This window comes from Podarcis bocagei, assembly GCF_964188305.1.
Source record: "Podarcis bocagei genome assembly, chromosome: 12".
NCBI classification, from domain to species: Eukaryota; Metazoa; Chordata; class Lepidosauria; order Squamata; family Lacertidae; genus Podarcis; species Podarcis bocagei.
In genome coordinates, this window is record NC_138137.1 from 21,284,579 (window position 1) to 21,295,548 (window position 10,970).

General features: G+C 41.1%; 1 protein-coding gene across 5 annotated transcripts; it reads left to right on the forward strand.

Moving 5' to 3' along the window:
• The first annotated feature begins 328 nt into the window (after positions 1-328).
• On the forward strand, positions 329-10,793 carry SGO1 (shugoshin 1). Of its 5 annotated transcripts, none has more exons than XM_081164568.1 (9): positions 329-714; positions 3,026-3,174; positions 3,255-3,451; positions 4,215-4,319; positions 4,583-4,650; positions 5,866-6,029; positions 7,129-7,977; positions 9,649-9,829; positions 10,422-10,793. In XM_081164568.1, exons 1-9 carry the CDS (start codon positions 416-418, stop codon positions 10,561-10,563), a joined length of 2,154 nt encoding a protein of 717 aa, XP_081020694.1. In that variant the 5' UTR covers positions 329-415; the 3' UTR covers positions 10,564-10,793. The 5 variants fall into 5 exon arrangements, with proteins under 5 accessions (XP_081020694.1, XP_081020693.1, XP_081020697.1 ...); XM_081164567.1 differs by having other exon boundaries at positions 331-714; positions 9,646-9,829; XM_081164571.1 differs by lacking the exon at positions 329-714 and adding an exon at positions 717-749 and having other exon boundaries at positions 9,646-9,829.
• The last annotated feature ends 177 nt before the right edge of the window (positions 10,794-10,970 follow it).

The window sequence follows — 10,970 nt, forward strand, 5'->3', positions numbered from 1 at the left end:
CAGCTAGAATAGCGACCAGCAGCCTCAGAAAGGCAACATACATTTTTTAAAAATCTGACTCGAAAATATTTCGAGCTAATTCTGGAGTTTGCTTTTATCTGTTGAAATCTTTAAAAACAAATGTTATAAATGAGGGGGGGAGAATCTTGTTAAAGAGTATTTTTTAAAAACACCTCCTGAAAATATATATATCGATATCGATATATATCTCGATCGTATAAATTATATTTTCCAGGGCAGAGCTGGGGTCCTTTTCTAATTGGTACTCATTCTAGACCCAGCAACACGAGACTTTCGCAGAAGCAGAAAAACAGCCCGCAACCCTCACCAGCCTACGCGTTTCGACTGGCTCAACCGCGCGTCAATCAGAGCGCCGTGCCCGCCCCACTTTGCGGCGTTGAGGACGGAGCGAAAGATGAAAACAAGGCTAGAGCTCCACCCACAGGTCCGTAGAAAGAAGGCGGAAACAAAAGAGGACGCGGAGGAAATGCGAGATGACGAAACGACGACGCCGCTCAGCTGGGAGCAAGCCGGCCAATCGGGAAGCGCCGCGGAGAATTTTGAACGAAGTCGTCGCCTGAAAGACACAGACACACACAAAAAAACCCCAACCACCACCAACGGCTTTTTGGGTCGTCGCGCGCACTCGGTCGCGCAGTTGAAGGCAGCTGAGGGAAAAAGAACGAGGGACGAGCACGCGCCCCTCAGACGCAGGTTCGGCGGTACTTCTTCGTCCGTAATGGCGGCGGGTGGGTGCGAGGGAGCCCGGCTGAAGGGCTCCGTTTGTGGTTCGCCGCCGGTCGGGAGAGGGTAGGAAAAGAGAGATGAAGAATGGAAGCAGGGGGGGGGGGAAATGGAGGCTCCCGCCATATACAAAGCGGAGCCCGAAACTGGAGAGGCCGTTTCTGCCCAGAGCGCCTGGCCTCTCGGGCTCTGACTGCTAAGAAACTGAAGGGGTCGGATCCGCGCTTAGTCGTTCTCTTGGAGCACACTTGGTTGAAAGGAGCGGCCGCTTAAAAGTGGCCCGGGTTGGGTGCGACCCAGACGGCCCAGCACTCGTCAGATAGGAGAATTGTAAAGTCGGAAGGGAGCCTGAGGATCATCTAGTCCAACCCGCCCCCTGCAACGCGGGAATAGGAAGCAGGACCGTTACGCGGCTGCGCATTGAAATCAAATCAGGCCAGGCCCAATAATAATAATAAATACCCCTCCCATCTAGCTGGGTTTCCAGTGCCACTCTGCGGAACATTAAAAAGTGATAAAACATAAAGCATTAAAAACTTCCCTAAACAGGGCTATCTGCAGATATATTCTAAAAGTCAGATAGTTGTTTATTTCCTTGACATCTGATGGGAGGGCGGGAGCAACTACAGTGGTACCTCTGGATACGAACGGGATCCGTTCCGGAGCCCCGTTCGCATCTAGAAGCAAACGTAACTAGTGACGGCACATCTGCGCACGCGTGCATTGCTTTTTGCCACTTCTGCGCATGCGTGTGATGTTGTTTTGAGCGTCTGTTCATGCTCAAGCAGCGAAACCCGGAAGTAACATGCTCTGTTCCAGGTTGCCGCGGAGCGCAACTCGAACGCGCTCAACCCAAAGCGCATTCAATCCGAGGTATGACTGTACTGAGAAGGCCCTCTGCCTGTTTCCCTATAACCTCACTTCACACTGAGGGAACTGCCAGAAGGCCCTTGGCACTGGACATCAGTGTCCGGGCAGAACAATGGGGGTGGAGACGCTCCTTCAGGTATACTGGGCCAAGGCCATTTAGGGCTTTAAAGGTCAGCACCATTACTTTGAATTGTGCTCAGAAACGTACTGGGAGCTAATGTAGGTCTTTCAAGACCGGTGTTCTATGGTCTCGGCGGCCACTCCCAGTCACCAGTCTAGCTGCCACATTCTGGATTAGTTGTAGTTTCCGGGTCACCTTCAAAGGTAGCCCCATGTAGAGCGCATTGCAATAGTCCAAGCGGGAGATAACCAGAACATGCACCACTCTGGCGAGACAGTCTGCAGGCAGCTAGAGTCTCAGCCTGCATACCAGATGGAGCTGGTAGACAGCTGCCCTGGACACAGAATTGACCTGCGCCTCCATGGACAGCTGTGAGTCCAAAACGACTCCCAGGCTGCAGACCAGGGAGTCCCCCACACAAAGGGTCCAGGTTCAATGCATGGAATTGGATTTGATACTTGGGGGTGGTTTTTTTGGAGGAAGGGTATCTGAAGACAGAAGTTTGGAAAGAGTCTGCAGTGGATATAGACTCCAGAAGCTCAATTCAGGGATGGATGATAATAATATTATAATAATTTATTATTTATACCCCACCCATGTGGTTGGGTTTCCCCAGCCACCCTGTGAGGCTCCCAACAGAATATTAAAAACAATAAAACATCAAACATTAAAAACTTCCCTAAACAGGGCTGCCTACAGATGTCTTCTAAAAGTCAGGTAGTTGTTTAATTTACTAATAACAAGTGCAGTGATTGTGCTCTGAAGGTTTTTCTTTATACACAGCTTGTTTGTAAAAGCAAAAATGTCTTAAGTGGTTAGGGTCTGATAAATCTTTTTCTATGATTTTTTTTATAAAGTAGGGAACACAGTAGGGAACACTTTTGCCCTACTGTATGCTGAAGGGAATGAGGGTGGAGGGAGGTTAATAAGAAATCTTATTAAGAAATATGTATTTTTAAATGGGTATTATTCCTAGGTGGTTTTGACCATCTTGTTTTAAAAAGCTGTAGTTCACAGTCTTTAAGACTACTGGTTCAAATTGTATAAGTATATTCTTTCAAATTTATGATTTAAAATAATAGGCTTGCTCTTCAACAATATGTACTGTTGAAGAATAGGCCAGACATTACCTTTTCAGTACCATTTTATGATAAAAACAGATAGCTGATAGATTTTTGGGGGGTGGGGGGTGTTAATATAAGATGGGACAAAGAGTTCATTTTTCTATATTGGTAAGAAAGCCTTTTAAATAAATGTTTGTTAAACTGCAATCACTTGTTGTTTTTTAAGGTGGAAAATGACTAGAGAAAGGTGCTTGAAAAAGTCATTTAAGGACAGCCTGGAAGATATAAAAGAACGAATGAAAGAAAGGCGAAATAAAAAATGGGCACAGTTGGGCAAAACCAAACAAGTCTTATCTGTCAACAGTAAAATTGCAAGTAAGTATTTTTTAATATTGTATTTTATTCAAGTTTTCCCAGAAATATAAATTTTAGGAATTATTTCCATTTTTTTCCAGACAACTCATCTACACTGCTGAAAAGCTTTCAAACAAACAATCGAGCATTAGCTCTGGCTTTGGAAGAGGAGAAGAGCAAAATGAGGGAAGCACAAGATACAATCCTGTATTTAAAGAGAGAATATCAGAGTCTGAAATTTCAGGTGTTTGCCTTGCATAGAAAGCTGGCATTACAACAAGGAAAAGAGCATTCTGAGGTATTTTATCTTAATACATGTTGTACATATATAATGTCCAATTAAAATACAGGCGGCAATTGTTTTAGGAGCGTCCATTTGACATATGATTGCTGATACATGGGTCCTTTTGGATCCAAAAGAGAGTGGGATGGGGTGCGCTTATATGTGCTCCAACAACACACGCAGGGCCCAGGAACAGAACATTTATTTATCACTTCAGACCAGAACCAGGAGTTTTGAAGTAATTTGCAAGAAGAATAAAACACAATCTGTAAATAAATCCCTTAAAACGTTACAAATAATACTAAAAGTGTTTATCCAAAGAATTACCTAAAAGCACAAAATATCCACTTCAGCTGAAAACACAAATGACTACAAAAAGAAACCATATAAAGCCAGATCATTAGTGCTGCCCCAATGCCTAGGAAAAGAAAAGGTATTTTTCTGTTGCCAAAAAGATGGCAAATGTTAGTGGCAGACAGACAAGCTTGGAGGCGTAGAGCTTCTCGTAATTGGGGACTATCACAGAAAAGGCTTGTTCTCTTGTCACCCTGCTGACATACCTTGCGTGGGGCACACAGATGAGGACCTCAGATGTCTTATTTCAAGGTTTCGGTTGGTTCATATGGGGAAGGGTGGTCCTTGCGAATGTAACCTGTGGTAGCAGATAACTTGTATATTAAACAAGAAATAGGATCCACTATTTCCTGTTCATTTTATTTCTAAACAAGCTCACTGTTGTATTGTAACTACATCAGTTAACTCTTTTTGTTTCTGTTAGACTAGATTAATGGCTTTGAAGGAGATTATTTCTAAAGTTGTTCAAGACCTACTCAATGCAACAAGTCTTCTTGGTTCAGCAAAAGATCAATATAACACAGCTCTTGTAAGTCTTTTTCCCATCTTTATATTTATATGTTACTTTCTGACTTTAGACTGTTATCAGTTCTGCATCCATTAAGATAATTGCTTAAATATTTTGCTGTTACTGTTCAATAGTAACAGTAATCTTTTCTGTTACTATCCAATAGTCTGCCTCATAAGCTGCAGCTGGGAGCCGCATTTTCAGACATCTCACTTTTATTATGTGCTTCATGTATGGTCCGTACAGCATAATGGTTTTCAGCATAATATCTTGAATTTTTACAGAACCAGACTCTCAGTGCCTCCAGTGCTGAGGAGTGTGATTCTAGCAATGTAAGAAGCCAAGATTCCTTGTAAGTATACTTAATATATTTCAATTTTTCTGCCTGTTTTTTCCCTTCAAAACAAAATTAAGAAACTTGCATCAATAAAATATATTTTAGATTGTGTTTTATACACGCAGGTGCACACCTACACAGACACTATGATAATTGAAAGTGGTTTCTGTTAATTTATCACTTCCCCCTCGCCCCCCAAAAAATGTTGCTGTGGGATAGAAAAAATGGTTTTCTCATGTTGACTGGTGGTTCTTGAATTTCAAGAGCTCTTCTCTAAAAAGCCTGTATATTAGATTATGAAAACTATTCCATGAATATATGTACTAAAGTTTATAGTCCATGTTATTAGAGCACTGAGTCAAAATTATGTGATGAAGACAATCCAAAAGTGGAAAATGCAGGGTGTGAGAGAAGAGCTTAGATGCCTTTTGTCTCTCAATTATGAAATAAAATGATTAGAATTGAGAAATTTACCAAATGACCAGTTAACAATGCCAAGCTCAAAAATGTTTGCATGGATCTGGAATTATTCAGATGTATTCTGCATATTCTGCAACCATATTTTCTCCATAAGTACCAGTAATTATCAGGGTTGGCCTGTGGGCTGGAGTTTTGACTGAGTGTGGGCCAATGAGTCAGGACCAAAGAGCAATCTGGCAAACCAGCAAGCAAAACCCAAGAGGCAAGTTCAAAGAGCAGGACCAGAAACACAAGGCTCACTCTTAAATGAAGCACCACTGAGACAGGAAGCCCTCGTACATCCCTTCCTGTCTAGGAGAAAGCAATGGTTAGCCTGCATGAGTGAAGCAAAATCTTGTTGCATGTTTCCCCAGAGTGGGTGGAGTTATGAAGATCACAACAGGAGGCATATTTTAGCAGTTTCTGACAGTGTTATTTCTTTAGAACAACAGTACTTTACCACCAAGTACAGCACTTTTGAACAGGAATGTTTCTTAGAAAGTGTGTTTTAATGCAGTGTTTAATTAAAACATTTTCCCCTGTCCAAAGCCAATTTGAAGTTGAGAAAACTGACTGCCAAGTAGCTTTGAATTTCATTCTCAAGCGCATATTCCTGGAATATACCTTTGTTTACAAGAGTGAAGGTTCTCATTCAGTTTTAATTTAGGAAACCCTTAATTTTTCTTGCGGGGTGTGTGTACCAAAACTGCTGTATGAGAATCTGCTATTAAAATAATTCCGTGAATTTCACCTTCCCCCCCCCCCCCTTAGGGCACATCTAAGGCATATACTTTCTGTAGATGCAAGCAAGCAAGATAAAATATCTGGAAAAGAATTAAAGGATAATACAGATACAAATTATTCAGATGTTGCAGCTGATTCTCAGCAAGATGTTATGACTGAAGATGTTTTTTCAACATCAAAGAAGGATACAGGTAGGTAATCCCGCATTTAAGATTCTAAACATGGGTCAAAGGCTTTACTATTAAAGAGCATTAGCTGGGTTCTAAAGAACCGCTGCTGATTCTGCATACCTTATATTCTGTTTCTTAAACCACATGCTTCTTTCAAAGCTGAGTGGATTTTAAAAGCAGATTACAGTATTACTTGGAGGTTTGCTTACTGCAGTGGGAGCAAGGAGTATACCTTTCCTGTCTTAGGAACAACTAAAAGTAGCTGTTTGGATTCTGGTCACAGGTAGCAGCATAACATCAAAGAAGTTTCATAATCTTGTGCAAAGCTATTTCCTTGCTATGTGCCATAACTGCAATCTTTATGAAAGGTGTCCCTCTGCTGACAGAAGGCTCATTAATTTAGCAAAGCCTCCTGTCAGTGGAACAGGGATTGAGGCAATCTTCAGTGAGGTAGCCCCTCAGCCCAAGCTCTGAAGAGTCCCCCTGCCTCCAGAGCAGGTGGCATTGGAGTTGGGGATGCTGGGGAAGATTCATTTACAATTGCCTTAATCTGTTCTGCTAACAGAAGGCTCTATTTGGATCAAAGGTTTGACAGAGGGATCTCAACTGGTTTGCAACCATAATGCATTTTTAATTAAACATTTTAAGTCAAATTTGCTGCCTTTAATACTCAGGCATGAGATAGTGGGACATAAATGTACATATAGATTTGGCATAATCAACTGATTCTCACAAGACTCAGTTCTGCAGTTCTCTTTCCCACTCTGCACAGCTTTGGCAAAGTACTTGTACTGAGGTGAAAATGATCTGATACAATTACCTTTGCTTGTGGAACAGAGCAAGTTCACAGATTTCTGTTGTAATTCTCTATGCACAGGCATTATTGGTACACAATGTCTACTTCTGCTGGATCAGTATTATAATGAATAAGAATAATAATGATTTTATTATTATAACTGTTTGTTATAACTGTTCAATCTGATGGACCAATCTGCCAAACCTTACTAAACCATATTTAGCATCTAATTTTTTTCTGTGCTATTTTACTAACTACTTAAAGCTTTAATGTATGTATTTTTAAGCTTCCCTGCAGAATTGACACATTATTTTAAATTACCAGGTTGGCAAAGTAGTTCCCACTGTCATATGGAGTATGAGAACAGAAATGAAGAGAACATGCAATTTGAAAGTAGCTTACTAAAAAATGTATCTATCCGTCGTCACTACTCCAGGATCAAAACTCAGAATCCATTTGATGTATCTGATGGTAGCAGTCCGGAAGTACTTGAGCAGATAACAGAATGTTGCCAACAAGATGAACATGGCCCTGAGTCAGGCTTGGTGAAAAATAATGAACAATATGAAAAAACTTACGTTTCTCAAGAGAAACATAAGATAAACACAGACAAAACTTTGGAACAGCCTAATATGTTACCTAAATCAAATACCCCAACAGCAGCCCCCAAACAAACTGATTTTAAAATTGTTGGAGATTCTCAAACACACAAAGAGAGAGACCAGAAAAGGAAATTGGAAACAAAAACTAGGTGCAGGACAAGGTCCAGAAAAGAGAGAAGCCATAATAGGAAGTGCTGTTCCAAAGAAAAAACAGATAGATCAACTGGTTCCAATGATGCTTATGATTTTGTTTTTGAGGAGTGTGTCCATATCACACCTTTCCGACAAAACAAAGCTGAAGAGAATAACGTCCAAGAAAAAAATAATAGAGAAGAATCAGAAACTTCTTGTGACGAATCATTTGCTTCAGAAGAGGACTCTGATGATAGTCAGTATGTGCCTTGCATGAAAAAATCCAGGAAAAGCTTAGAATGCACAACTGATGGCAGCCCAAGACACACAAGGCAACAATCAAAGAACGCTGTGAATGAACAGCATGGCAGTAGTCCTGAGGGGAAAAACAGGAATACTAAAAAATCTGTTAATTCTGCAGATAAGGAAAATGTTGAAAGTAAGTTATAATTTTGTTTTGAAAAAAATCTGTATGTGAATAAGCATAGAGATACCGACAGCTAACTCTGAAAAGTTTAGAAATCTAAATTTGATCAAACACAATAGGATTTCTCTTTCTTTGGCTGCAAAAAGGATAAATCTAATTTGCACAAATGGAATGCCACAACTGGATATTTCCTGTAGTTTTTTCTCCACTTTAGAATTGCCAGGAAGAGGGCTAACTAGACCAGCGGTTTTCAACCTTCTTGAGTCCACGGCTCCCTTCACCAACCACATTCTTTCTGTGGCTCCGCTGTGGAAGCCACTTACACTGGGATTGTTACAGGATGCACATAAGTGGGGATTTTCTCATTCTACCCCCAGCCCTTTTTGGCACCATTTTTGGTGCACATGTAAGTGGGAGCGCACGTGCTGACTGGAACCCAAGCAATGCCACTGCTTTGCAGGGCTGAGCTGACGCACCCCACCTGGCAACCTCTGTGTGCCTTTCCTGAAATTAGCGTGCACATAATGGGGGTGGGATGGAGAGGGCAATACCAGATTAAGATCAGAAGCAGAAATATTTTGTCATTATGGGGAAGGAAACCGAGAAACACAGCACAGGACACACATTCAGACATGCTCCTTTCCTGCAACATTCTCCCTGTCCCCATAAAGCTGGGTGACTCTTAAGGAGGGCGGTGTTGCCAGGGGCAGGGGAGGGGGGAGGGATATTGGAAGTAAGAAGGAGTGAGAAATAGAAGACACTCTTCATTTTCAGGGTTATTTTTAAATCCCTCATAGAACACACATCCAGGCACACACATCATCAAGCTACTTTGCTGTTTTCTTGCATTTCTCATGCCCTCTGTGTAAAACTATGGAACTGTTAGTTACTGAAGCTGGGGAGGATTTTTGTTGGGAGAGATTCTAAGAAGATAAACAGTCTTGCAAAAGTGTCTCTGCTTGATTTGCCACTTTTATTTCAGGAAGATAATGAGCTGCAAGTTAAATCTGCCGGCTCCCCTAAACGTTCCGCAGAAAGAAAGACATAATGCAGGAAGATACAGGCTGCAAGTTAATGAAAGGATGGCCCCCAGGGCTCTCCTAAATGTTCCTCAAGTCCATGGTGCCATAGCACACTGGTGGAAAACCAATGAACTAGACACAAACATGCTCATGTTCTTACATTTTGTCTCCCAATAAAGAGCACTCGCCCTCTGGAGCTTCCCAGAGGGAGAAAGAATAGCCATACTCCTTTTCCTGGTTGATTTGCACATCATAAGCTATTAAAAAATGCCTAAAATAAAAGACATAATTTGCACACATTTTAGTCTTATAACCTGTAAAAGGTGGGAAAGCAGCATGTGGGCCAGATCCTCAGTTCCCCCACCTCCCACAGGCAAACTTTGGAAGTTCAAAGGATTTCCTGGTAACCACCAATCACCCTTTGAACTCCCATTTGCAGGCATGGTTTGAAATTGATTCTTTTTTTCCAGCAAGAGCCAAGTCTGGTTTTATCATGAATATTGCTTGTTGTCATCTTAAAAATCGAATAAACTTAACATTCTGCAGAATTCATATACAGACCTTTACCAATATTAAGGTGTTGTTTGGAGCCACAGGAAGAGGGTTTGTTTAAAGCTTATTCATTGCTGGCATTAACATTTAAACATTTTTCTCCCAGCAGATAAACCATCTAGGGCTCTTGAAAAATGTCATCCCTGTTTCAGTGATATTACCAATTTCGAATCAACTTCTATCCAAACTAGAGTTTCTCACCCACTGATGAGTACTGGAATAAAAGGTACTCCTCGAAAGAAACGTAGATGTACTGATCGCGTGAGCTATAAGGAACCAAGTCTCAGCAGGTCAGTATATTTGTTTCTAAATGGATATGCACCAGTTTCTTTCAAAAATTTATTGTATAATTTAGTTTTTAGAAATTTGTTGTATTAGTTTAGAATTAACTTTGAATATAAAATCCAACCTTGCTTATGAATCTGACTTGCTTATGAATTTAGTTATGAGGCAAAGTAAGAATTAAAAGTAAAGGTACCCCTGCCCGCACGGGCCAGTCTTGACAGACTCTAGGGTTGTGCACCCATCTCACTTAAGAGGCCGGGGGCTAGCGCTGTCCGGAGACACTTCTGGGTCACGTGGCCAGCGTGACGAAGCTGCCCTGGCGAGCTGGCACCAGCGCAGCACATGGAAACGCCATTTACCTTCCCGCTAGAAAGCAGTACCTATTTATCTACTTGCACTTAAGGGTGCTTTCGAACTGCTAGGTGGGCAGGAGCTGGGACCGCAGACGGGAGCTCACCCTGTCGCGGGGATTTGAACCACCGACCATGCGGTCGGCAAGCCCTAGGCGCTGAGGATTTACCCACAGCGCCACCCGCGTCCCTAAAGTAAGAATTACATGAATGCTTTCAAAACTAATGTACTATTTTGCTTTGATAGGAAGCTCAGAAGAGGAGACCCTTTTACAGATAACATCTTTCTGGATTCTCCAATTTTTAAGCAGAAAAAGAGCCGCATGTGTAATTCTCTTAAAAAGAAATCACTGCCCAGATCTAATGAGGTATTTGAATGCGTTGGTTGATTTTAATAACATTTTTAGGGAACAAACCCTTTAACTTGACCATTTAAGTAGTTGTATTGATATAAAGGTAAAGTGTATTTGCTGAAATATCATTACTGGAAAATCTTAACTATGTACATAAAACAGCTTTTAGATTTTAACACACCCTGGCCCAACACAACGCACATACAGTTGAAATTTATGTAATATATAAACAACTAGATTTTATATTAAAAATTGTAAACTTCAAATTTGTTGATGTATTTAGTGTTTTTTTTTTCTAGTTTCATGTTACACAGGAAATGAGGATTTCTTTTTGCTTGAAATGTAGATTAATGTAATTCTACTTTTATAGCAAATCTTCAGATTACAGATTTAACTGTTGAAAGTCTTTGTAGTGTTTTCTAAATGATCATATTGAAATAAAA

Coding starts and splice junctions, on each gene's coding strand:
- SGO1 (XM_081164567.1), top strand. CDS start 416: ATGAAAACAAGGCTAGAGCTCCACCCACAGGTCCGTAGAAAGAAGGCG. Junction 3,175..3,254: donor TGTCAACAGTAAAATTGCAA/GTAAGTATTTTT, acceptor ATTTTTTTCCAG/ACAACTCATCTACACTGCTG. Junction 4,651..5,865: donor GTAAGAAGCCAAGATTCCTT/GTAAGTATACTT, acceptor CCCCCCCCTTAG/GGCACATCTAAGGCATATAC.